We start from the raw sequence: 26,967 nt of genomic DNA on the forward strand, positions 1-26,967 counted from the left end.
AAGATGTATATATTTCATCAATAAATAATCATATTTATTGAGTGCTTACTATGTGCCGAGCACTGGTCTAAGCGATGGACAGTGTTCTGCACATAGTAAATGCTCAACAAATACGATTGGCTGACTGACAGAAGATGTATATATGTATATATATGCATAGTAATAATGACTATGTGCCGAGTACTGTTCTCAGCGCTGGACAGTGTACTGCACATAGTAAGCGCTTAACAAATGCCAACATTATTATTATTATTATTACTAAGCATCTGAGAGAATAAATATAGCAATATAACAGACACATTCCCTGCCCGCAGCAAGCTGACAGTCTAGAGCGAGAGACAGATGTACATAAGGGCAAAATACCAGCATCCCTCTCATTTCCTCTCAGCCCACTTCAAAAACTGCCCTTCCGACATGGCCGTGGGGGAGCCTGGTAATGGGCCCATCTCAGGGATTTCAGGAAGCAGCGTGGCGCAGCGGAAAGAGCACGGGCTTTGGAGTCAGGGCTCATGAGTTCGAATCCCAGCTCTGCCACTTGTCGGCTGTGTGACTGTGGGCGAGTCACTTCACTTCTCTGTGCCTCAGTTCCCTCATCTGTAAAATGGGGATTAAGACTGTGAGCCCCACGTGGGACAACCTGATTCCCCTGTGTCTACCCCAGCGCTTAGAACAGTGCTCTGCACATAGTAAGCGCTTAACAAATACCAACATTATTATTATTATAACCCTGTGCCCAGCTCGTCCCTTCAGAGCTGTTCCCCCGAGCCCAGAGGCCACTGCCCGCTTCCTGGAGCTGGCTGCCCTGCCGTCAAAATGCCAGCCTCCAAAGAACCAACCCGGGGATCTCCGAATGAGCGGCCCCCTGGGCCGTGAGGATTTGAGGTCCAAGAAAAAGAAGTGTCGGGTGGCTTGGGGATAAAGTACAGATGATGGCAGGGGAGAGGAAATAAGGTCAGAGCTGTAAAGAGGCGAGAACGTTATAGCAGCCCAGAGATATTGGCGACCCACTTTTATCCCAGGTGCCCAGCTGCCCATTCCGTAAGTAGATCTTTCAGCTCGTTATTAGGCACCGAAACGCACCGAAAGAGAAATCAAGGGTTAAGCGATTGTTTTTCCAAAGAAAGCTTGGGGGTGACAAATCACTATTTTTTTTTTTTTAGAGCAAGAAACTGAGTTTTGGCCATTTCATGGCGGGGGGGCACGTGACACAAGCCTTATGATCCATTTCAGGATCGCAGGTTTTCCGCTGCACTTTTGAAGTTAGGGGTGAGGTACGGTACCGCTGCGAGGAGTAGAGGCTGGATTTAGAGCCCAGTATTTGGACAGTAGACAGAATAGTCTAGATCAGCGTCTCCAACAAAGACATCTCTCTCATTTGTTCCAGTCACAGAATCCATTTTCAGGGTTTTATAATGAACGGGTAGGATCACACCTCCGCTTCAAAAACACTTCTTTCAAACACTGCAGCTAAACTGTATTTTTAAAAATAAGAGTAATGATGTTGGCGATGATTGTGCTTCCTATATGTCAAGCACTGACCTGAGGACCGGCATAGATAAAACACGCTCAGGTCAGACACGGGTCGGAACCAGCATTCACAGTCTAAGAATAAAGGAGGACAGGTATTGAATCTTCATTTTACGGATGAGGAAAACGGGGCACAGAGAAGTGAAGTGACTTGCCCAAGGTCACACAGCAGAAAAGCGGCCGAGCCGGGGTTAGAACCCAGGTCGTCTGGCTAGGTCTCCTTCAGCTAGACCACGCTGCTTAACTCTCAGAAAGAGACAGTCAAGGTGAGCGCACACACCTTCAGATGGTAATTATGTAATAAGGGTACTCGATCAAAAATAAATGGAGGTGAAATGGAATTAAAATACACAAGGGAATATCCCAGTAATGGTAATAGTATTAAGTGCGTGCTGGGAACAAAGCACGGGGGAAAAGAAAAAAAAAACACACACGATGAGAATTAGACTCGGTCCCTGGCTCCCCATCGAAGAGGCAGATGAGGTAGGAGGGCTTGGTGATAAGCACGTAAAGAAAGATGGAACGCAAGAATATGAGAGACAAGGGTGACGGTCTCGTAGGGTGTCGTGGTTAGGGGAACGGGATTTAGGCCCCTCGCGGTCGAATCCCAACAGCCCCAGCGGTCAGAGCCGCGGTCACGGCCTCGCCCGTGTTCTCGAAACCGAGACGGCCTCCTGCCGCTCGTACCCGAGTCCCTCCCCGGGCTCGATTACACTGTCAGCTCCTGTGTAGCCTCTAAGCTCGTAGTGAGCAGGGAACAAATCTACCGCCTCTGTTGCGTCGTACTCCCCCAACGGCTCAGTACAGCACTCTGCTCACAGTAAGCGCTCGGTACATACCCCCGATCGATCGATCGATAGGACCGATTGGAGCGGGGGTCCGCGGGAGCCCCAGTGCGGGGAAGGGGAGGCAGCATCTCACCTCCACAGCCGACAGGGCGGTTGGCTGTCAGGAAACCGCTGGTGAGCCCAGGCTGCTGATCTTAGCGGTAAATACACTGGCTGCTGGGATTAAATCGTGTTCATTTTGGCAGGCGGTAAAGGTATCTTTATTGCAGAAGAGCAATTCACGTGGGCCCTAATAGCCGGAAAGAGAGCTCATGCATTTCCTGGAAGCTCCTTGCGGGCAGGGAATGTGTCTGTTATATTGTTGTACTCTACCAAGTGCCTAGTACGCTGCGCTCAGTAAATACGATCGAATGAATGCATGCTCTGCACACAGTAAGCGCTCAATAAATACCATTGATTTCCAAGTGAACATTTCCGTAAACTCGGCCCACTTTCTCTACCCAACCTAACCTTGGCATTTTTTTTCTGTTTTGAGAAAATTTTTTTTTTTAGAGAGAGAGCACATTTCATGGTGACTGAGTTTGGGCTGTGGAAGAATAGTGGTTTATGTAAATCAATGCAAGCAGTCATTCTACCAGTCTTTGTTTTGGTGTGATTCTGTGATTTTGCTAACACCTTTTGTATCACCTCTGGCCGATTTTTATATTCAGATATATAAACGAGAAGCAGCGTGGTCTAGTGGACAGAGCATGGGCCTGGGGGTCAAAAGACCTGGGTTCTAATCCCGGCTACGCCACTTGTCTGCCGTGGGACTCTGGGCAAATCTTTTAGCTTCTCTGTACCTCAGTTACCTCATCTATATAATGGGGATGTCAGGCATGGACTGAGTCCCAGCTGACTAGCTTGTGTCTACTACAGTGCTCGGCACTTAGTAAGTGCTTAACAGATACCATAAAAAAATAGACCTGAGGCTTGGCAGTGTCATGGGTTTTAGAGTTATTTAAGGCTTCTTTGTACATACAAAATAAATAGATATTTATATTAATGTCTGGACTCCCCCTCTGGACTGAAAGCTCATTGTGGGCAGAGAATGTGTCTGATGTTAGATTGTAGTCTCCCAAGCGCTTAGTACAGTGCTTTGCAGACAGTAAGCACTTAGACAGTGAACCTGTTGTTGGGTAGGGATTGTCTCTATCTGTTGCCGAATTGTTCTTTCCAAGTGCTTAGTACAGTGCTCTGCACGCAGTAAACGCTCAATAAATACGATTGAATGAATCATCATTATTACTACTAATAATAAAAGACAAAATATACTATCTGTTATGAATGGAAATAAATAAATGAGTACTATAAAGGAGTGTTTTTTAAGTGTTTGGAGACTGTTAGTCAGTCGAACTAATGATCTTCCCCCACCAAGTCAAGAAGCGTTACCGTGAGGTGCCTCTAATTTAGGATTTAATACTGGAAATGATCACCGTCCTGCCCGTGTGTGTTTTTTTTTAATTTAGCATGGACATTTGTCGGGGAACTACATGTCATCCCAGAAGAGTCAGCATAATAAAAAATCCAAAAGTAAGGAGTATGAGGAATACAGTAACTACAGTGATGACAACTTCGGGAGCTACAGTCAGGAAACAGAGGAGGACTTTGCCGACCAGCTTAAACAATACAGACAGTCTAAAGAGACGTCAAGTACCGGTTTAGGAGCATCCTTTCCTAAAGACCCGTTGAAAAAACAGGGGATGAAAGGGATCCAGCAAGGTTAGTATGCAACTAACGTCCAGGGGTGACCACTATTCATTTTGAGAGTGGGGGGCGGAGCATTGAGGGAGTGAGGCACTGGGGGTGGGGTCCGGCAGGGGCAGGGCAAGAAAAAAAGGGGGAGGAAGAGGAAGAAAAAATTACCGGCCGCTGTTTCTCCTCTTTCCCAGCTGCTGCTTTTGGGTCTTTGCCAGCCCAGGACTGAGCCAGGGCAACTTATGGGAGGAGGTCGGGGGACAACCGGCTAAAAAAGAACCCTTTTCCCCACCCCGTCCCCCCTCGGCTTGGCTGGCCTGCTTGGGCCGCTGCTAGCGCATGTCAGGCACTCGGTGGTATTTATTGAGCGCTCATTTTTTTGCAGAGCACTATACTGAGCACTTGGGAGAGCACGACAGAATAACGGACACATTCCTGCCACCGACAGTGGGCTCACGGAGGGCAGCTTGCCCCCATAGGCGTGGCAGTTGGTGGCTACCTCCCCAGCTCCCCAGGCCAGGGCTGCGTGATCCCAGCAGAGGGCAAGGAGCAGAGCCGTCCCCGATGGCCCCAAAGGGGGTGAGAGCCTCCCCTAAAAAGCCACTGGGGCGAAACAAATGGCAGCCTTCATTCATTCAGTAGTATTTATTGAGCACTTACTATGTGCAGAGCACTGTACTAAGCCCTTGGAACGTACAGTTCGGCAACAGATAGAGACAATCCCTGCCCATTGATGGGCTCACAGTCTAATCACCCCCATGATGCCAAGACTAGAGGGGGAGGGGCATAGACCCCTCCCCACCCCCCAATGGAATGGCTGCCTTTGATTTTGTTTTCTGGAAGGGAGACCTCCTAACGTGGAACATTACAGCCTGTTTTATTCCAGAGCATTTAAATGAAATAGTGTATTCCCGAGTCTCCACACCTGAGGGCTGCGACTGTCTTAGATTTACCCTGGAAGTTATGAAGGGGTTCCAGAGATCTGATAGCCAAATAGCTTTTTGGTTCGGGAATTACTCCCGGCCTCTACTCCGTCCTAATCCTCCTAGGCCTCTCGGCCACCTTTGACGACGTAGGCCACCTCTTTGGCCTTGACACTTTATCCAACGATGAATTCCCTTAACTCTGTCCTCTGTCGGTTCTCCTATCTCTTTGATGGCCCCTTCTCGATCTCTTTCGCGGGGTCCTTCTCTGCCTCCCACCCTCTGACAGTAGGAGTCCCTGAAGGCTCAATTCTGGGTCCCCTTATATTCTCCCTTGGAGAACTCATTCGCTAATGGCCGCAATTACCACCTCTATGCAGATGACTCCCAATCACACAGCTGACAAGTGGCAGAGTCGGGATTCGAACCCGTGACCTCTGACTCCCAAGCCCGGGCTCCTTCCACTGAGCCACGCTGCTTCTCTGGTATACCTCTTCCAGGTATATCTACTCGGATGTCCCGCCAACACGTCAAGTTAGGCGTGTCCAAGAACAACTCCTTATCTTCCCACCCCAACCTTGTCCTCCCTCTGTCTTTCCCTTCACTGTGAACAACCCTGCTGTCCTTTCTACCTCACAATCCCGTGACATTGGCCTTGTCCTAGACTCGTCTCTCTCATTCCACCCACATATTCGATCTGTCACCAAATTCTGTCAGTTCTACCTTCACAAAATTGCCGAAATCTGCCCGTTCCTCTCCATCCGAACTGCTACCATGCTGAGCTTATCCTCTCCCACCTTGCCTACTGCGTCTGCCTCCTCGCTGGCCTCCCGGCCTCCTGCCTCTCTCCACTCCAATCTGTACTGCACAGTGCTGCATTTATCAACAAAAACGTTCAGTCCGTGTCTCCCCGCTCCTCAAGAACCTCCAGCGGTTGCCCACCCACCTCCACATCAAGCAGGAACTCCTTACCATCAGCTTTAGAGCATTCAGTCACCTCGCCCCACCGTATCTCACCTCACTAATCTGTCACCACAGCCCAACCCACACACTCCGGTCCTCTAGCGCCAGCTTGCTCACTCTGCCCCGATCTCGTGTCTCTCACCTCCAACCCCGTTCCCATGTCCTCCCCGCTAGGGTGGAACTCCCTCCCCCTCCGTATGTGGCAGACCATCACTCTCTCCACTTTCAAATCATTACTGAGGTAACATGCCCTCCAAGAGGCCTTCCCCGATTAAGCCTTCTTTTCCCCGGCTCTTCTCCCTAATGCGTCGCCTGTGCATCTCAATCTCCGACCTTTGGACACTTGATATTGTCCCCACCTTCAACCCCAAAGCATGTACATATAGATCTTTAAGTTATGTATTATAAATGACACTATTCTTATTAACATCTGTCTCCCCCTGTAAGCTCATTATGGGCTGGGAATATGTCTTCTGATTCCGTTTTATTGTATTCTCCCAAGTGCTCAGTACAGCGCTCTGCAGATAATAAGCGCTCAGCAAACGCAATTGAGTAATTGACTGCTTGATTGATTACCCCCCTCCTTTCAAATACATGTCCCGTGCTCTGCCCACAATAAGCGCTCAGTGAATATCACTGACTGAGTGAAATGTCAGTCAGTGCGTAGCTGTACGAGGTTCTCGTCTCTCCCGTCATCTCATTCCTTTCCTTTTGGGAAGAGCCAAGGATGGATGCCCCCGCCATCCTCCACATCCCACCGAATCTGGATCATTGGCTTCAAACCTTTCGACCAGCTCTCTCCCTTCACTATTTCCCAGTCTGTGCTCTTCTCTCCTCCCGAGTTCACCATTTTTTTTCACCTTGCCCTTGACTCTCCATCTCTGACCCTCTGCTTTAACTCTTCCCTCTGCCTGGAACTCCTTCCCCCTTTAAATCCTCTAAGTCACAATCCTCTCCGTCCCGGACCCCCATTTTTTCCAGGAGGCATTCCCCAACTAATTTCCACCATCCCTCCATGTCAAGTTAACATCCTTAACATTTATATGTCTATACACCTAGATGTGTGTTCTCAATCTGTGTACTCACTTTATTTTCACACTCATTCATTGTTCCTTATTTTGGGTATTACCAGTCGTCTCTGTTTTCCCCTTTGCCCGCACTGTACGGGAACCGTGTACATCTTCCTGGCACTCCCAGTTAAATGATCATCTCCCCGGGGGGGGGGGGCAGGATCCACGCCTTTTACTTCCACTGCACTCTCCCACGTAGTTTGTTCAGTGCTCTGCCCACAGAAGGTGCTCAATAAGTACTCTTGAAATTTTATAAATGCCGTCAATACTTGAAGTATAGAATAAGTACTGCAGGTCTGCATATGATTTTCATTTTGGGAACAGATTTGTTAGCACCTCTTTTGAGCAAGAATTTATCCCCCCCCTCCTTTGTGTGTTTCCCGTGATGGCAGTCTTAAAGTACTTTTTTTAAAAAAATGTTACTCGTTAAGCGCTTTCAATGTGCAATGCGCTGTATTAAGTGCTGGGGAAGATACAAGCTAGTCAGGTTGGACGCGATCCGTGTCCCACATGGGGCTCACAGTCTTAATCCCCATTTTACAGAGGAGGTGGCCGAGGCACAGAGAAGTGACTTGCCCAAGGCCACCCAGCCGACACGATGGGGACAGAATTAGAACCCAGGTCCTTCTGACCCCCAGGCCCGTGCTCTTTCCACCAGGCCACTCCGCTTCTCTGTTCGTGGGGGATTGGCTAGAGAAAGTCCCGTGAGTGAGGTGAAAGCACGAATGCCCTCTGTGCCCCGTGGCAGCTTCAACTTAAAGCTCTAGAAAACGATCGCCCTCCGGGACAATTGACTGCCCTCCGGGCTTTCTGGGGGATGACTTGAGGAGGTGGCCAGTACACCCCTGAAGGGCTGGCATTGCAGCTGCTCTCCCTAGGGTCCGATCCAGTTATGCTGAATGTAGCTCAGAGCGTAACAGAGTGTTCTTAATTTTGTGTGGCGTCTGTGAGGCGCTTTCTACATGTCCAGCACTGTTCTAAGTTCAGGGGTAGATACAAGTTAATCAGGCCGGTTACAGTCCCCATCCCACATGGGAAGGGAGAGTAATTATTACCATATCGATATAGCACAGTCCTCGCCTCATCTTTTGCCTCTTGAGCCCCAGGCGATTATGAGATGCCCCTAAATATTTGTGGTTAAAAGTATTTTTCTCTTGATATTCATAAATATTTGAATAAATGCCCCCGATCTCAGTGCCAGATTCATCTTTTCATTCTGCAGTGTTCATTGAGTATCCTCTTTGAGCCGAACACCGCGCTAGGCATCGAGAAGAGTTAAGAAGAATCGGTAGAACCTAATTTTCCCTCGAGGAGCGTACCTTCTGTGTGGAGGGACATCTGATTCCCACCTGTATATTCTTTCCCAGTGCTTAGTACGGTGTTCCGCGCAGAGTAAGCCCTTCATAAATACTGGTACCACCGCTACCGAGAGAAAAGAAAACCAGTCTGTAAGATGACGAGAGTTGGTGGCGAGCCTTGAAACCAAAGACTTCCGGCATCTTTCATTAAAGCCCTCAGGGTGGTGTGAAAGTAACGCCCCTTATTTTTGACTTCATGCCGAGCTGTCAAAGGCAAGTTAACAGAAACCATGATGAAAAGTTTGTACATCGCTTGCACATTTTAAATTAAGAAGTGCTATGGTCAATCACAGGCCACACCACACATTACCAATGGAAACCTCACCAGTTGTATGTACGATCTTGGAATTTCTGTGGTGGAAATTCCTAATGTGGCTCTTCAAAGGTGTTTAAAAGGGCACAAAATAATAATAATAGTAATTTTGGTACTTGTTCAGCGTTTACTATGTGCCGAGCACTTTGCTAAGTGCTGGGGTAGATAGAGGTTAAGCAGAGTGGACACAGTCCCTGTCCCCCACAGGGCTCTCCCTCTTAATCCCCATCTTACAGATGAGGTAACTGAGGTCCAGAGAAGTGAAGTGACTCGCCCAAGGTCACACAGCAGACGTGTGGCGGAGTTGGGATTAGAACCCATGACCTTCTGACTCCCAGGCCTGTCCTCTGTCCACTAAGCCACACTGCTGCATCTGCTGCACTGTGAATGTGAGCCCTGATGAGTGGGGGGTGGGGCTGGGGGGGGGGGGCAACCATTTCCAAAGGGAGAATCCAGTTGGCTAGGAAGCCTTGAAGGGGTCAGCCTCCAGCAGCCACAGGATCAGAAAAAGAGAGCTATGTGCTCAACAGGATTATCCCACCACATCCCGTGGGCTGCGTGAGGCAGCGAGAATCGGAAACCAGCCTTCGAAGGCCTCCTGCAGGCGCCCCGGTGGTCCGAGATCTGTGCACGGAGGATCCCGAGAATGCCGGTAGAGGATCGTAAGGACAATCAGCTGCCTGTTAGGGTGCCAGTTCCATTGAGGAAGTATGAGGTGATCATTTCGTGTTTGCATTTTGAATTCATATTCCCTATAATTTTCATTGGCACGTTTAGCGAGAGAAAATGAGGCAGTACTTCTGTACCACTCCTTGGCTGCAGTGCCGTGTCGATCCCAAGATAATTTTCTGTCACGTCCTTGGCAGGAGGGAAAGTTCAGGAGCTGTTACAAGAGTACTCTAGAAGGAATCCCCTCTGTCATCTGCTCTTATTAAATCATGAGCCCCCTTCTGTGTTAAATCATCAACTCTTTGCCCACCAGTTACGTGCCCTGTGCTCCCCTAAATAGATATTAGAAATGATGAAAAGGCATCTAATTTGCAGCTATCAAAGAAGAGATTGGGGCGGCCCTCCCTTCCCATTTCCCCATAATTGGGAGTTTGCTTTTTGCCTTGAAAGGGAATGACGGAGCGTTCCGAGAAACAACCGGGCTTCCGCAGCTCTGCCATCTGTAATGTCAGCCCGCTCTCTTTGGTCTGTCCTGGCACGGCTCCACTTTTTAGCATCCTGGAAGCGAAATATGAAGATCAAACCCACTCTTCCCCATGGTTGGCTCGTGGGTTCAGGGCAGGGCAGAAAGTTGGAGGAAGAACTCCACCCCCTAGACGGCACTTTCTCTTGTGGAAGAATAAATGCATTCTCTCTTTTCCTGTAACGGGTCTGAAGGGGATTTTACCTTTTTTAGGTGTTGAACAGAGGGGTAAAGGCTTTAATGTTGGTCGTGGACGTGGTTTGCAGAAGAAAATGAAGCGCAAAGACCGAGGAAGAGGAAGAGGGGGCAATAAAGGGCCTAATGCATTTTCAGGAACAGATGGCTATCAAGAGGTACGGTACCTGGGCGTTGGAGGAGCTGAGCAAGAGCTGAGCAGCTGCGTGCAGAAACAGAGCAGGAGTTTGAGCCTGTTCCATATTGCTAGGCCAACTGGTTGCAAAGGTAGTGTTGTCTTTCACACCCAAGGATGAGAGGGTTTTCAGGTCAGCAGGAGGAAGCCTGACGATTAATAACTGGCAAGGCAGTGTGGGATTTCTCTATTCATTGTAGCCCCGTGAACTCTTGCCCTCTTAAGGGCAGAGGAAGGTCAGCCGTGCTTTCCTGTCCAGAGACTAACGTTAAAAGTGAGAGATGAGGTATGTATGTTTGGAACGACTAATGATGGTAATAGATTGAGGTATTGGTTAAGCGCTTACTAGGTGCCAGGCACCGTACTAAGCGCTGGGGTAGATTCAAGGTAATCGGGCCGGACGCAGTCCCTGTCCCACGTCGGGCTTAGAGTCGTAATCCTCATTATACAGATGGGGCCCAGAGAAGTGAAGTGACCTGCCCGAGGTCACCCAGCACACAGGTGACAGAGCTGGGATTAGAACCCAGGTTCTCTGACTCCCAGGCCCGGGCTCTTTCCACTTGGTCAACGCTGCTGCTTGTGTACTAAAACGTACTAATGTACAAAAAAATAAGAACGAAAGTTCGTTCCACCTTCTCAGCCAGCCGCTCTCCCTCTTTCCCGGAAGCCTGAAGGCCCCGTGGGCAAGGAGAATATACATGTCCCCGTCGTGTTGGGGCGTAGAAACGGGACGCCACCAACGCTGACCACTAAGAAGGTCCCGGGCCCGCCTCGGCAGCACAAGAATTCGGAGAAAACAGCACTTCCTGTCCATAAGTTAGGAGGTTCACCACCTCTTTTCCAGCGTTGCAATTTCAAGTAGCCCAGCCCTAGTGTCCCGAGCTGCCAGGCGAGTTGGGTTCAGCCACTGGGGCAGACCCGAATTTTGACCCATTTTAAGTGGTGATACCGACAAACCGGCGGAAGTGGGATAACTCCGAGTGTGCCCGAGGTACAGAAGGAAGAGGAGTTGAAACCAGCCCAGGTCTTGCTTTCTGAGCACGGGCGCCGTGGTCTTGTCAGGTCTTTTCTTCCTCCGTCCCTGTCCGTTTTTCAGGCAGTTTTTAAGAGGGTGCCTATTTCCATGGCCAAACCAGGGTGTCATCCGGACCCGTTTCTTTGAGGTGTCTCTTTGCCCGGGAATTCACCCAGCTATTTTATCCAAACGACCTAATCCTACTTCTCTCAGTAGCTGCCGCTCCTTTTGCAAATATTCGTTCTGTGATTTTACTGCACCTGTGGATTGAGTTTTTTACGTTCTGACCTTCTTGCCCCCCCGTTTACATCAGAGGATTCTTTTGCTTTTGTCCTTGTACAAATGGGAATAAATTTCCACTACTGCTGAGAAATCAGTTTTTTATACCCTCTCCCCCTTGAGCAGCCATCATCGTGCGGATGGATAGAAAGGCCCACGGCGAATTGGCTAAATTTGAAAAGAGCCTTCACCGTAAACCTATTCCATTCGATTATTCTTCCAGGAACACTTTGTTTAGATTACTGTTTCGCTCAAAGTGGAATGAAAAGTGTCTCTGTTGGTCCATTTTGCCCATTAAAGGAGGTCAGTTCTCCGTGCTCGAAGGGTAATTAAAGGCAATTCTGGTCTGCCCTGGGGAATACACAGAGTGGAGGTGCCGTAAAGTAAACTCAAGTCATCACACCTTTCTAGGGTGACTGACCCCTTCACTGCCTCATGGACATCTGACTACCTAGAGCCTGTAAAATCTGGAAGAATCTTAGTCTAAGAATGTTGCCCTAGAGCGTGTTTTTAACTGCGAAGTTCAAAGCACAAAGTTCGCAGTTTATTCCTAAGGAAGGATTCTTCCAACTGTTGGAATTTTCCTTTTGTTTTCCTAAGCATTTTGAGGATAGGTTTCATTGTAAATCAAAGATTGCTATGAATATTAGTTTTAATGGAATTTCTTTTCTTTTAGGATAGTAAACCAATGAAGAAATGGGTGAATATGAGTCAGGAATTCATCAATCAGCATACAGTGGAGCACAAAGGGAAGCAGATTTGTAAATATTTTCTTGAGGGGAGATGTATTAAGGTAAATAAGCATGTACAGGAGAATCCTTCTAAGAAATTCCAGTTTTATATTCCTAAGTTACATGGTGACCTTTGTTTTTTTCCTCCTTCGTACCTCCGTGTAATCTTTCTATTCAGTCCTAAGAGTGTTTTTTAAGAAGGCTTTAGTAGTCATTACCTTGCAATTGTAAGAACACGGATCCAATTAAAATATACATATATCGCATAAAATACTATTTTAGGGATTTCGGTATATCCTTTCCAGATGTATTTTGTGGGCAAAAGATCTTTACATATTGAATGACATATTGAATGACAGAATGAATTACAGTACTTCTTTGAAGTTAACTGTGTTGGCAAAATGGGGTGATACAACTTTAAGAAGTGACTTTTATTTCTCTCTTTTTGCACACAGGGAGACCAGTGTAAATTTGATCACGATGCAGAGTTAGAGAAGAAAAAGGAAATCTGCAAGTTTTATATACAGGGATATTGTACCAAAGGAGAGAATTGCATTTATATGCACAATATCCTTTCCTGAAAAGTGCACATTGAGTAGAATTGTACTTTGGAGCTTTCGTGGTAGTCTTTGGGTTTATTTTCTTTTTTATATAAAAAAGAGGTTGTATACAGGACCAAAAGTCTGGCTGTAATATCAGGTTTGGGATTGCTCTGTTGCCTAAATCTAACCTTCCCTCTTGAAACGTCAAATTGAGTTGACCTTAGTGTATTCTGTGGGAGGAAGTAAGCGCTTGGAGAGCTTAATCTCCGTATACAGAAATCTTTCCTGTCAGCGTGGTCAGATTAAAAGTTTTCATAGGCTTTTAGAAGACAGTAAACATCCCCAGGAGTCGTCGTTGAAAATTCTAGCATATGGGTTTAAACTCTGTCCTTCTGACTCCCACAAGGCCACACTGCTTCTGGCCACGTTTGCGGGTGGCTCCCAGCGGCTCCCGGAGACGGCTTCTCCCCTTAGCATGGGAGCCCCTAAAACCCCAGCATTTAACCCAGTCCCACCCGCTCCTCAGGCATCGTGATTTTCTGTAGGCTCTTCCAGGGGCTCTTCATGGCAGCCCAGGAGAACCTCTACCACAACTCCAAGAAACCAGTCAACCGGCACATCACGCTGTCAGACACTGAAACTTCTAGTTTCCAGTCCAGAAACCACACTCTAAATTTTCTTAGTAACTGCCCCATATCACACCAACTCTCGACTCCAGAAGAGGAGCCGGACTTGGTGCTGCGGTGGCCTGGAAGGGTGCTTTGTACTCTCCCAAACAGTCCAGTGCTCTGCACACAGTAAGTGCTCAGTAATTACTATCGACTGATTTGGCAGAGTTGGGGGAGGGTACCAGGGCCCTGAGGAATTTTCCCTAAATTCGACCGAGCAGCATAACTGGCTAGGGAAGGATCACTTTTTTGTAAATCTTCAAGATCCGTATTCCCTGGACACGCTGTGGGTACTTTAGAACTGGATCATCTTCTGGAAATTAAAAGTACAGTACATTCTCGATTGTCTATACCTACTTCTAGATCAGGCAAACGGGAAAAAGCCTGGATCATGGAAAATGCCTTTTGCAGCGAAGATTAGTGGCTTTTTGGCTCAAGCCTTGCACTGCTTCAACCTTGAGGGCAGTGTACCTGAGCCTGGCAGAAGGAAGGGGTGATATGGCAGTTCCTTGGATGATCTCCTCTCGGTTGATGGAGAGCATAATTAAAATAAGACCGTCCACATGAAAATAAGAATCGCCATTAGGTTGCTCTTTAATCGTAACCGAATAGTTCGGCTGTGATCAGAGGAAGTTGGGCATCTGTGAATTAAATGTTTTTTTTTCCTTAATAGCTGTGATTACATGAATTTCCTTGCAAGTTCTATCATACAGGAGCAAAATGCTACCAAGGCGACAAGTGCAAGTTTTCTCACGCTCCCCTGACAAAGGAAACAAAAGAACTCTTGGACAAGGTGAGTCTAGTGTTTGTGAGAGAAGTAGCGTCCACTTGCAGGGAGCCATTTGCTCTTGACCCCTCAAAAATGTTATGAGGTCGGCGTTTAGATGGCATAAAAATAGCTTGCAGATTGCGAGGGAGTGTCTCAGCTTAACATTTTGGCAGATGCTAAAGTGTTTTTTACCGGTGTCGAAATCGAACTGCTTAAATCTTCTTGGGGAAACGAGAAGTGATGAGACAGCCAAGGTATAGAGGCTCAGGTGTCTGTTTCGTATCGTACTCTCCCAAGCGCTTAGTACCTGCACACAGTAAGTGCTCCGGAAATACTATCGATTGCCTGATTAAATAATAAGCTCTTTGGGAAAAGGGAGATTAAAGACTTGCTTGAAAAAGTTTTTAGTTTTGAAAACCACCAGGTTCTTTTGGGGGAGTCCTAAACCATTCTATTCTCAGAGCAATGGCTACCCGCTGGTAAGGAGAAGAGTAAAGGCCACTTCCAGTTCCCACTTTCTCATCTGAGTTTTAGGACACAGCTGATGACTTAGGTATCCTTCTGTTTCTCCACTTCTGAACGGGGAGAAGTAGAATGCACGTATTAAGGAGAAGAGGCTGTCTAACAAATTGGACCGTGGATTGGGGAAAACCACGTCAACTGAGCCTAAAAAGGGTTTTCCAAGCAAAATCATTCTGCACTGGCCTCTCAGCAAGCCAAGAGGCGTTTTGGGTTTTTTTTTTTCCCCTTTAGTTTGGTTTTGAACCCGACCTGCTGACTGTATTTTAGCAGGTCCAGACTGCAACAGAGCGAGGAGAGAGCGTGAATCTGCCAGCACCACTAGGGACTCGGCTCTCATCGGTTGGGTACTTTCCCAGCCGGGCAGGAAGGTCATACCAGGACTTGCTTTTTACAGGGAAAAACCAGCCTGACCCTGTCCAACCCCGGTCTACTCTTTTCATTCCTGTTTCATTTAGTCGATGGCATTTATTGAGCGCTTACTCCTTGCAGAGCACAGTACTAAACACTTGAGAGAGGTCAATACCCCAGAATTAGCAGTCGCGTTCCCTGCCCACAGCGAGCTTAGAGTCGACCTCACTGAATTGTAAACCAGGGTGCTTTGCAGCAAATGCTTCAGAAGCAAGTTTTCCATTATCCCCGTTAAGAAACAGACGCGATAAATTTCTTCCGACCCGATGTTAATCCCTTGAGATGTGACTCTGAACGGGTTGGGAAAGATAATCACCTTGATGGAATGACACAGTCCTGGGAATCCCTAGGTTCAAGGACGGGAAACGTTTATATTTTTTAAAGTTGGGATTTGGATCGCGGTGCAGAAAATAACAGCGGTTCCGATTTTAGGTTTTGAATACCGAAGAGGAGCCCCAAAATGAAGATGAACGTGAGCTGGAGGAACTGAGGAAACGTGGCATTGCCCCTTTACCTAAACCGCCGCCAGGCGTTGGCCTTCTGCCGACCCCACCGGAGCATTTCTCATTTTCTGAACCAGAAGACAATTTTCAAGGCGATCTTTCCGACGAATTCAAGAAAATCCCATCTCTTTTTGAAATAGTGGTGAAGCCGACTGTGGATTTAGCACACAAGATCGGAAAGAAGTAAGTCTGTGAATTGTTAAAACCAGGTTGCTCTTTGTCCAGTAGCGGTGACTGTGGCTCATCGGAGATTGAAGAGCGGTCCAAGTTTCCATCTCAACTGCCCTCCTCATGTATAGATTTTCAAAGCAACGTATCGGTCGTGTAATCTTCAGAGAGTGGGTGTCATTTGCATGTCATGACGAAGGTACCCCAAAGTCTTTTTTTTGTTTTTTGGTCTGCATCCTTGGGTATATAGGTTGTGCAAAATGGTTTTCTTGCCAGGAGACTCAATCGCTGAGGTCTGTGCATCGAACAATCTTGGTGACCCCGCTCGGCCATGCCTGCTGTCTTCCCGGCTGCCCGCTAGAGCAATATCCATTCTTTGTTTAGTCGGAGATTTCCTGTCGGATTCTTAATAATTCTGGTATCTGTGAAGCCTGCTGTCTTCCCGGCTGCCCGCTAAAGCAATATCCCTTCTTTGTTTAGTCGGAGATTTCCTGTCAGATTCTTAGTAATTCTGGTATCTGTGAAGCGCTCACAGTGTGCCAAGCACTGTACTGAGCACTGGGGTAGATACGTGGGGCTCACGGATTGAGCCCCATTTTGCAGAAGAAGAAACTGAGGCCCAGAGAAGGGAAGTGACTTGTCCAAGGTTACGCAGCACACAAGTAGCGGAGCTAGGATTAGATCCCAGGTCCTCTGGCTCCCAGACCCGTGCTCTTTCCATTAGGCCACGGTGCTTCTCAGTGCTCCTCAGAACTCTTACTACAGAGCTCTTTGAAGTTGGCTTGGTTTTCCAGGAGTTCAGTGTTTATCTGCCTCGGCGGTTTGGGGACCACCTTCCAAAGCAGTCCCCGTTATGGCAGAATGGCGCAGGAGCATAGGCGAATTAGACGGTAATCTAATTTGGAGAGAACAAAGGCCTGAACTGGGAGGTAGCCTTTTGCGTGGGAAGGAAGGGGCCGCCGATACAAGAGATATTGTGGAGAAAGAACCAGGAGGATTTAGTGAAGGACCGAGGGCTATAAGAGGAATTAAAAATGACACCAAGGTTTTGAACTTCCGGACTGGGGAGAGGCGGGAGGGGGGTGATGGTGGTGAGGGCAACGGAAGTTTTGAGGAGTGAGTTTAGGAGGGGAGACGATGAGTCCAGTTTCAGAGATGTTAAGTCCAATGTGCCAGTAGGACTTCCAAGTGGAGATGTGAGGTTGGAGGGAGGCAGCGTGAAGAGCAGGGCTTGAGAGAGGACCTGGGTTTTTAATCCCAGCACTTCCACTCGTCTGCCGGCTGACCTTCGCTTCTCTGGGCCTCGCTTTCCTTACCTTTAAAATGATTAAATCCTACTTATCCGATGAGCCCCATGTGGGAGAGGGACCCGATCGCCTCGTGTCTACTCCGGCACCTTCAGTACAGTGCATGGCACGTAGCGAGCGCTTAATAAGCGTTATTATCACTGGAGATGTTTGGGACTGGAGAGGTAGATTTGGGAGTCACTTGGGAGTCAAGAAACATAAAGGGACAGAATAGAGCCGTATGGGACACCCAGTTTGGGTAAGAGAGGTGGAAGAAGGGCACTGTGGAAAACGTAAAAAACAAACATACGAAGAACCACAGTTTCAATCGCGACCCAGTCAGGTTGCTTTTAAAAATAGTCGAAAGTTCTCTCTCCGCTACTCTGTACGCTCCGTTCATGGCTATCCGGTGTGCGGGATCGCGACGGTATTCTAACCGGCAGGATCGTGCAGACGAAGCTGGAAGGAACAGGTGACCAAGAGAAACTGAGGCTGGAGGGGACGGGAATGAGGCAGAGCAACATAAATGGTATATGGCAGTTGTATGTTGGAGAGGTGGTCTTGATCCCTTTCTCCGGGTAAAGGCAGTAGTAGCGCATAGTAAATGCTCCATAAATCCCATTGATCGACTGATAGTGAATTTTGTGTTTTGAAATTGAGCACTGATTTTGAGGCTGGAATTTCAAAACCCAAAATCACCCATTTTAATTCCTTTTTTTTTTTTCCTTTTTCTCTTAACCACAGGCCACCAGCTTTTTATAACAGCGCCTCCCCGCCTGGGCCCCAGTTTCAGGGAAGCAGCCCCCATCCTCAGCACATGTACAGTGCAGGATCAAGCCCGGGGCCCGGGCCCAACATGTCCCAAGGCCCCAACGGACCGACAATGCACCCCGGTTCCCCGGGACATCACCAGTGTTCGGGTCCCCCCGGCCCTCCGATGCCACACAGCCCGCCGCTGCAGTCCGGTCCTTCCGGCTATCTGGGGCCTCATAATCAACCTGGGGCTCCCATGCAGCCGGGTCAGCCTCTGACCCCGCCCGGGATGGGTTCACCTTACAACGCCCCCGGGGTGCAAGGCCACATGATGAACATGCCCCGAGAGAATCACGGTCCTCCAGGCCCCCCCTATCAGCAGGGCCCCGGGGAAATGCCGCTCAACACCAGCTACGAATCCTTACAGAACCCAGCTGATTTTTACGACAACTACTATTCACATCAAGCCGTCCATAACTTCCAGCCAGCCAATAACTCGGGGGGTAAGTTTTCGTGACGCAATGCCCCGTCGGTGCCCGGTTTGCGGCCGGGGAACAGATCCTAGACGGTGAAAAACGTCTCTCTCTGGGCAAGCCATCTCGGGTCAGATGCTACAGCTCTTCGATGCAGTGCGTTCAGTGTGTGGTGGTTTATAAAAATCGCTTTTTGATAGTTATCTGTTAAGGAGCAGACTATGTTCCGGGCACTGTACTGAGCACTGGGATAGAGACAAGCTAATCGGGTCGGACGTGATCCTTATCCCACATGGGGCTCACAGCCTTCATCCCCATTTTACAGATGAAGTGACTGAGCACAGAGAAGCGAAGTGACTTCCCCAAGGTCACATAAGACAAGTGATGGAGCTGAGATTAGAACCCGGGTCCTTCTGACTCCCAGGCCCGTGCTTAATCAACTAGGCCTTGCTCCTTCTCTCCTCAGCGTACACAGTTATTAGTATTATTACGGTATTTGGTAATGTATCGGGGGCTACTGTGGAGACAGAGAAAAGGACTAAGCCCTTGTGCCCCTTTTAAATGAGGGTTGGCATCGGGTCGACTGATTCTGTCGTGCTCTCCCAAGTGCTTAGTTCAGGGTTCAGCACGCAGTAGACACTCAATCGGTGCATTGATTGATAGTTGGAAAAATATCATTCAGAATTTTCAGGTCAGCATGGTAAACTCATTCTGTTCAGTTAATCCTTGGGAGGGGAAGAAAAGTCTGTCATAAAGCCACAGATGGAAGCATCAAAGCCTACCTAGAATCGCCAGTCCGCATTGATGAAATTAACTGGGTAATTGAGAAATCGTCTCCCTCGGTGCCGGGCCAACCCTCTCTGAACCATGTACAAGAGGTGTAAGTCCCGGGAACCATCTGAAAGGGAAAAATAATTTTTCGGGTCAAGTCAGGTATTAGCTGGTTCAAGCACGGAATCAATCAGTCATATCTCATGGGCACTTATTAGGTGCAGGGCACTATACTAAGTGCTTGGGAGCAGCAAGGCTCAGTGATAAGAGCACGGACCTGGGAGTCAGAAGGTCGTGGGTTCTAATCCCGGCCCTGCCGCTTGTCTGCTCTGTGACCTTGGACGAGTCACTTCACTTGTCTGGGCCTCAGTTCCCTCATCTGTAAAATGGGGATGAAGACCGTGAGCCCCATGTGGGACAGGGACTGTATCTAACCCGACTATCTTGTATCTACCCCGGCGCTTAGTACAGTGCCTGGCACATAGTAAGCGCTTTGCAAATACCACAATTATATTTATTATAAAAGAAGGAAAAAAGTACTTATCCAAAGCAGCAAGTGTTACGGCGTTAAGCACTATTCAGCTTCACCAGTCCACAATATGAATGATATTTAGAGAACCCTTTCCCACAAAATGTTTAAAAGCAAGGGTGTTTTTTTTTTTTTTTTTCCAAAGCCAATTCACAAAAGAGTTCCTTTAGGTTTCTTTTTTTTTTTTTAAATAAAAAAAACCTTAAAAACAGTTCATACTGAATCTAAAGTGAATCTTTTTGGTGGGTAAATACAAGAAGATCAAGTGAAGACATGCAAAATGGCTCAGAGTCCAAATAGAGTGTGAGGGGCCGGTCCTAGTAGTACCGTCGAGCGAGACGTCGGCCTACTAAATTTCCCACTCCTTTTAATTTTGTCGTTGTCGTCGCCCACGCAGAAGGGATGTGGCACGGTGACTACGCCGAACATCAACCCCACATCATGGCCCAGGAGCCACACGGCAGCGGCAACGAATCCGACTGTATGAACAGCGCAGGCCGTGCACCCGCTCTCAATGTTCCCGACTTCCTTCCTGCCATGCAGAAAGCACTCTTCGTAAGACTCAGCCAGAAACACCAAGAGGACGGGGAACCCATCAGCAACCAGCCCCAGAGGACGCTGAGCAAGGAAGAAGGTAAAAGTTAAAATCCGGAGAGCAGGGAAGCCCCACGGCCTAGCGGATAGAGCACGGGCCCTGAGAGTCGGAGAAACTGGATTCTAACGTAACTTGTCTGCCGCGCGGCCTTGGGCAAGTGGCTTCACCTCTCTGGGCCTCAGTTACCTCGTGTGTAAAATGGGGATTAAGACTGCGAGCCCCACGTAGGACAGGGACTGTATCTTATCTGGCTAGTTTGTATCTACCCGTGGGCCGAGTACAGTGCCTGGCACGTAAGTAAGTGCTTAACAAATACCGTAAAATAAAAAATCAAGCACGTAGTTCTAAAAAAGAGCCGGCGTAGGTCCGCCTTTGCATTTTCACCCAGAAAGAGTGACTCAGCAGAGCCTACAGTGCATTCATGAGACCCCGGAATTAATGGCCCAGACCCGAAAGTTGTTTGGAGAGAATATGGCCATCCTATGGGGAAATTCTCAAGCACGATGCTGGAGACAGGAGGAACAGTTCAAACCCGTCCCTCTTTGGGTTCTCTTACGAGGCAAGTACAAATCTCGGGAAGTTTGGTGAGGAGTGAATAATAAGACTTGGCCGTAGCGGGCTGGCCGACCCGTCATTCTTTTATTCACTCAGCAGCATTTATTGAGCACTTGTGCTCAGAGCACCGCACCAGGTGTTTGGGAGAGTGTGATAAGAGGCAGGCCTGGCTCTCAAGGGGTTTGCATTCTAATGGCAGAGAACGGCCAGTCACGAATCGGATGCATCCCAGTCCGTATCATCTCCCTAAAACCCGTCAGAAAACGAAGTGCTTAGTCCAGGGTTTTTAAACTTCCTCTGGACTCCAAAGGATGATGCGTTCAGCCGTCGGAAACCCCAAAAGGTAGTAACTTCCCTGGGCGGAGAAGGGCTATCTGGCCAGATAATAGCGTGCATTTCATCTAAGTCATTTTCAGAAGGGGACGGATTCTATTTATTGCTTTTGCTCTCGTCTGTCCGTCTCCCCCGATTAGACTGTAAGTCCGTCAGAGGGCAGGGACTGTCCCTATCTGTTACCGATTTGTACACACCAAGCGCTTAGTACAGCGCTCTGCACATAGTAAGCGCTCAATAAATACTATTGAATCAATGAATGAAAGAGCACGGGCCTGTGAGTCCGAGGACCTGGGTTCTAATCCCGGCTCCGCCACTCGTCTGCTTGCCTGCGCTTGGGAGAGTACAATAAAAAAGGAGCAGGAGGGGATGATCCAAGCCCCCAAGGATCTTACGGACTCGAAGGTTCTAGTCCTGGATGTGTAAGAAGGGAAACGGCTGCGGGGGCCGTGCCTCTGTGGGGAAAGGTTTCCGACCTTGGCTTCAAAGCTGTCCATCCCCTTGCTCATCCTACCTCACCTCCCTTCTCTCCTCCTCCGGCCCAGCCCGCACACTCCGCTCCTCTGCCATCGCTAACCTCTTCGCTGGGCCTCGTTCTCGCCTGTTCTGTCGTCCACCCTGGCCCATTTTCTACCGCTGTCCTGGAACGCCCTCCCTCTTCGCGTCCGCCAAACTAACTCTCTTCCCCCCTTCAAAACCCTACGGAGAGCTCACCTCGTCCAGGAGGCCTTCCCAGACTGAGCCCCCCCCCCCTCCCTTTTCCTCTGACTCCCCTCCCCACCGCCTCGACTCCCTCCCTCTGCTCTCCCCCCTTCCCCGCCCCACAGCACTTGTGTATATTTATACATATTTATTATTGTATTCATTTTATTAACGATGTGTTTATATCTATAATTCTGTTTACCTATTCTGATGCTATTGATGTCTGTCTACTTGTTTTGTTCTGTCGTCTGTCTCCCCCTTCTAGACTGTGAGCCCTTTGTTGGGTAAGGATAGAGACAATCTGTTGCCGAATTGTACTTTCCAAGCGCTTAGTACAGTGCTCCGCATACAGTAAGCGCCCAATAAATGCGACCGAATGAATGACCGACCCAAGAACTGACTGGGGCCCTCTGTCAGGCCTGTGAGTCAGAGGACCTGGGTTCTAATCCCGACTCCGCCTGTTGTCTTCCGTGAGACCTTGGGCAAATCACTTCACATCTCTTTACTTCACTTAACTCATCGGTAAAATGGGGATTGAGACTGTGAACCCCCTATGGGACAGGGACTGTGTCCAACCTGGTTATCTTGTATCTACCCCAGCACTTAGTACAGTGCCTAACACATAGTAAGGGCTTAAGAAATACCATTTAAAAAAAAAGAGAGAGAGACTCTCGAGGAGTACCTCTTTCCAAGTTGCACTCAAAGCATTCCCCTCTTTGGATAAGCCTCAGGCGAAACCGCGTTTATTCAGCAGACATCACGCCCTACGGTAAGTGACGAATCTGGATGAAAAGCCAGCGGTCCCGCTTTCTGAAACTGAAAAACGCTCTCTGTTTGTTTTCAGATGACAACGTGAACTGGTATTCCAGTAGCGAAGAGGAAGAGGGAAGCAGCGTCAAGTCGATACTGAAGACGTTAAAGAAGCAAACGGAGTCCTTGAGGAACCAGCAGAAACATTCCGCGGACCTCGGGGCCCCCACCGACCCGCGCCTGGCCAAGGAGAAGAGCCCCGGAGGCCAGGCCGCGGACCCCCGCCTGCGGCCCGGCTCGAGGCAGAGCGGCAGGAAGCCGTCCGAGTCCGCCCCCTTCGACCCGCGGCTGCCGCGGGATCCCAGGAAGTTCAAAGCCAACGAGGGCGGCCCCGCCGGGTCCTCGGGCGGAGCGGCCAAGTTCGACGTGCCCCACGGCAGCGCCAAGGTCAAGCAGAAAGGACTGGACGACGACGACGAAGAGGCCGAGCGGGAACTGCGAGAGAAGGCCTTCCTGATCCCTCTGGAGCCTTCCCCCGGGGTGACGCTCCAGGACCCGCGGTCCCAGCTGAGGCAGTTCAGCCACATCAAAATGGACATAACCCTGACCAAACCCAACTTCGCCAAGCACGTGGTGTGGGCCCCCGAAGACTTACTGCCCGTGCCGCTGCCCAAGCCCGACCCGGTCTCCTCCATCAATTTACCCCTCCCTCCCCTCATAGCCGACCAGCGGCTCAACAAGCTACGGAACCCGAAGGGCGACCTTCACCCCGGCGCGATGCCGGCCGATCCGAGACTGGCCCCCAAAGCCAAAAACCCCGCGAGCCGGGGCGGATTCTTGGACCAGTGCCCGGAGAGCCACAGCCCGGGGAGCAAACTAGGCGATCCCCGGTTGCAAAAGAACGTCGACCCGAGGCTCCACAGACCGCCCAGTACCGAGACCCACCACGGGATCGCCAAGGAGGCGCACCCCTCCAAGTTCGACCCCCGCCTGGCCAGGGCCGGCCCGGCCCAGCCCGCCGGGGCCGCGGCGAGCAGACCGGACCCCGAGGCCCTCCCCCCGTACGCGCCCAAGCTGTCGGCTGCGGCCGGGGTTCGCCCGGGGCCTCCCAGCTCGCTGCTCAGCGGGATCAGCCTGTACGACCCCAGGGATCAGAGCTCGGCCTCGGCCGCCGAGCCGGCGCCGGCCACCGCGGGGGAGAACGGGGAGAACCCGAAGAAGACGGGCGTCCTGAAGAGCGGCGGCAAAGGCGAGCACGCTCCGCCCGAAGCCGCGGTGCCTCAGAAGGCCGCCCCGAACCCGGAAAAGACGGCGGAAGGGTCGGCCGACGGCCCTCCGGCCGACAGGCAGAGCGGCGCCGCCAAGGCCCCGGCCAAGCCCGGCCCGGTCCACTCCAGTCCCGCCCCGGCGGTGCACAACCTGCCCATCCAAGCCCTCGCCGGCCTGATCAGGCCCCAGTACAGCGATCCGAGGCAGACCAGGCCGCCTGGACAAGCGAGTCAGGTGCCGGACACCGATCCGGACGGAGAATCCGATGACAAATCCCTGAAAGACGTCTTTAAGACTTTCGACCCAACCGCTTCGCCATTTTGTTAGCAGTCGCTTTATTAAAAAAAAAAAAAAAAAAAAAAAAAAAAAACACACCAAAACACACACACACACACACACACACACACAGAAGTTTTTACCGTCGTGACGATTGCAGTTCTCTGCCGTTTTGTAACCGGTTTACCTCTATGCTTTTATTTATTTTTAAATTATAATTATCAACTTTTCAGCTGCTAATCTCAGAACCACACGCAGTTCTACGCTCTAGTGTTTGCAAAGCTGTGGTATTTTCTAGACGATATTTTTCCAATTTCAGGGAGACCGTGATAATTGACGAGAGAAACCGGCGCAATCATGTCCGATCCGATGAGAAGCACTTTCATTGTAAATAAGACATCATGAAGAGTTCAGACCCTCAAGACTTGTATATGTGCAAGCTGTCTTTCATAATCAATGTTTAGAGAAACGATTGCCACTTTTGTATGACTGTATAGGTTCAAGCAATACGATGTACATTACTTGGAGAAAGAGTATTTCAGATCGGGATCTCCTGAATTTACCACGCCAAACCCGCTGAACTGAGATTTTTTCGCCGATGAACTAAAGTCTCGGTCCGAGTTTTCCAAACGGTCGATGGGAGGCCATCGCTTTTATCCATATTGTCCATATCCTTAGTGTAAAAGAAACCTATATCACATATCGCTGAGTTGAAATGTCATATCTTTTAAAAGTATTTTATGCTCTACTGTATATAGAAATTGTGAAGTACATAACTGTCCCAGTGGATAATCCCTCCGTTCTCTAATCCGAAAACTTTTTATTTAATTTTTTTTTTTTTTCCACATAAAACAATTCTGGATAGTGCTGTAGTTTCATTGTGGTGTTCATGTATTTCAATGTATTTTTGTATTCAGCGGCTTAATTTGTATTGCTTTTTTGTATCGATGTATCGGCAGTTCATGTATCCATCGTGTTGGACATTTTTAACAAAATTAAAAAAAAGCTACAGTGAAGATCTATTAGCGATAATGTTCTAAATGAGTAGGGACGGTATTTTTGCTTACGATACTGGAAAGGCGAAGGGAAACCTGAACCGATCTCGTGACGGAGTATCACGGTTTGATTTAAGTGTTTTTAAGAACCAGAAAGGATCGTTCGAAAACCCTGTCGGGGGCCGGGGGGGCAGTCTACGGTGATGGGTGTCCTCCCTTGAGATGAAGATTTTCTTGCCTTTATAGATCTTAAAGGTGTGTGGACGCGAAATGTTCTCTTTTTTTAAAAAAAGAATCCAAACGTGGCGGCGCTCTTGGCGATATCTGGTGGTGTGCAAATAAATGGCCAGGCCGTTTTATGGAAATTTTGAAGCGCGTCTAACCGGTGAGTCTAGAAAAGAAGTTAGGGTAATGTTTCTTGGTAATAAATTCCGCTGATCATCTTGAGAGGAATATTCCACTCTCAAAGCAGAACGAAAGCTAAAGGTTTTAAAGCTGGGAGGGGTATTCATCCTCCGAGAAAAGGATCTCGGGCTTTGCTGAATATTTCCGAACGAGCTGCGTGAAGTTTGAGTGTGAAAAGCTAAGCCGCGTGTCTGGAGCTTTAGTATCAAGGCGCAGTACCGGCTGCTGAAACCGAAACGTCACGGCTTGATGGAGAAGTAGGCTCCGTTGGGGGCTAAAGGACGGAGAGAGATGCGGCTCGCCAAATTTCCATCCAGGTACGCACCGTTTCCATTTCCTTAAGGAAGCCTTAAAGTGCGGGACCACCGCTCTGCTCGTCTCTGCACAGGTGGGTCTCGGAGGTGGCGCTCAGATCGGCTTGAACCCGGCGCGCGACCTTGCGACTCACTTTTCTCCAAAGTGCCCCAGAGGTAAGGGGGGCTGCTCCCCGTAATAGAGTGGCGGACCCGTGAGTCTCCCGGCGGCCGGGGGCTTGCTGCGCGCGCACATCCTGATTCTTGGTATCTAAAGCGCTTAGATCAGTGCTCTGCACACAGTAATAATAATAATAATGATGATGATGGTATTTGTTAAGCGCTTCCTACGTGCCAAGCACTGTTCTGAGCGCTAGGGTACATACAAGATAAATCAGGTTGTCCCATGTAGGGCTCACAGTCTCAATTCCCATTTTCCAAACGAGGGAACTGAGGCACAGAGAAGCGAAGTGACTTGCTCAAAGTCACACGGCAAAGTGGCGGAGGCGGGATACGAACCCATGACCTCTGACTCCCAAGCCCGGGCTCTTTCCACTGAGCCACGCTGCTTCTCAATAAATACTAAGCACTCAATAGATAACTATGGGAAGAACGAATAGCCACTCTTCACAAACCCACAGAGAAGCTGCGTGGCCTAATGGGTGGAGCACAGGTGTGGGTCAGAAGGACCTGGGTTCTAATCCTCACTCTGCCACTTGCCTCCAAGTCGCTTCGCCTCTCTCTGCCTCAGTTACCTCATTTGTAAAATGGGGATATAAGACTGTGAACCCCAGGTGGGACAGGGATTGGGTCCAATCTGATTAGCTGTATCTACCCTAGTGCTCAGTACGGTGCCTGGCACATATTAAGTGCTTAAGAAGTACCGTAAAAGAACCAAAAAACCCCTCTCCCCGACCCCACCGGAAGCATACTGATTTTTCCCTTCAGATTGGCCGGCTTTACATTCTGTGTTGAATCCCAGGATTCCGGGGGCAGCTGGGAGAATCTGGAAAAATGGGAGGAGAAGGAAGGATTTTCTGGTCATAATAATAATGTTGGTATTTGTTAAGCGCTCACTACATGGCAGAGCACCGTTCTAAGCGCTGCGGCAGATAGAGGGGAACGAGGTGGTCCCA

At 49.1% G+C, this 26,967-nt stretch overlaps 1 protein-coding gene across 4 annotated transcripts in view; it reads left to right on the forward strand.

Moving 5' to 3' along the window:
• The window catches only part of ZC3H6 (zinc finger CCCH-type containing 6), a 58,911-nt gene extending 33,751 nt beyond the window's left edge, over positions 1-25,160 (forward strand). For 2 of the 4 annotated variants that reach the window (XM_029058944.1, XM_029058938.1), the window contains exons 4-12: positions 3,824-4,076; positions 10,085-10,224; positions 12,212-12,328; positions 12,722-12,833; positions 14,160-14,269; positions 15,608-15,861; positions 17,877-18,388; positions 20,056-20,292; positions 22,688-25,160. In XM_029058944.1, the coding sequence (XP_028914777.1) occupies positions 3,824-4,076; positions 10,085-10,224; positions 12,212-12,328; positions 12,722-12,833; positions 14,160-14,269; positions 15,608-15,861; positions 17,877-18,388; positions 20,056-20,292; positions 22,688-24,189 (3,237 nt within the window). In that variant the 3' untranslated portion in view covers positions 24,190-25,160. Of the gene's footprint in view, positions 1-3,823; positions 4,077-9,206; positions 9,395-10,084; positions 10,225-12,211; positions 12,329-12,721; positions 12,834-14,159; positions 14,270-15,607; positions 15,862-17,876; positions 18,389-20,055; positions 20,293-22,687 lie in introns of those variants that run through there. The other 2 variants (XM_029058953.2, XM_029058959.1) reach the window with 2 other exon arrangements.
• The last annotated feature ends 1,807 nt before the right edge of the window (positions 25,161-26,967 follow it).

The sequence above is a fragment of the Ornithorhynchus anatinus genome, chromosome 1 (genome assembly GCF_004115215.2).
Source record: "Ornithorhynchus anatinus isolate Pmale09 chromosome 1, mOrnAna1.pri.v4, whole genome shotgun sequence".
NCBI lineage: Eukaryota > Metazoa > Chordata > Mammalia > Monotremata > Ornithorhynchidae > Ornithorhynchus > Ornithorhynchus anatinus.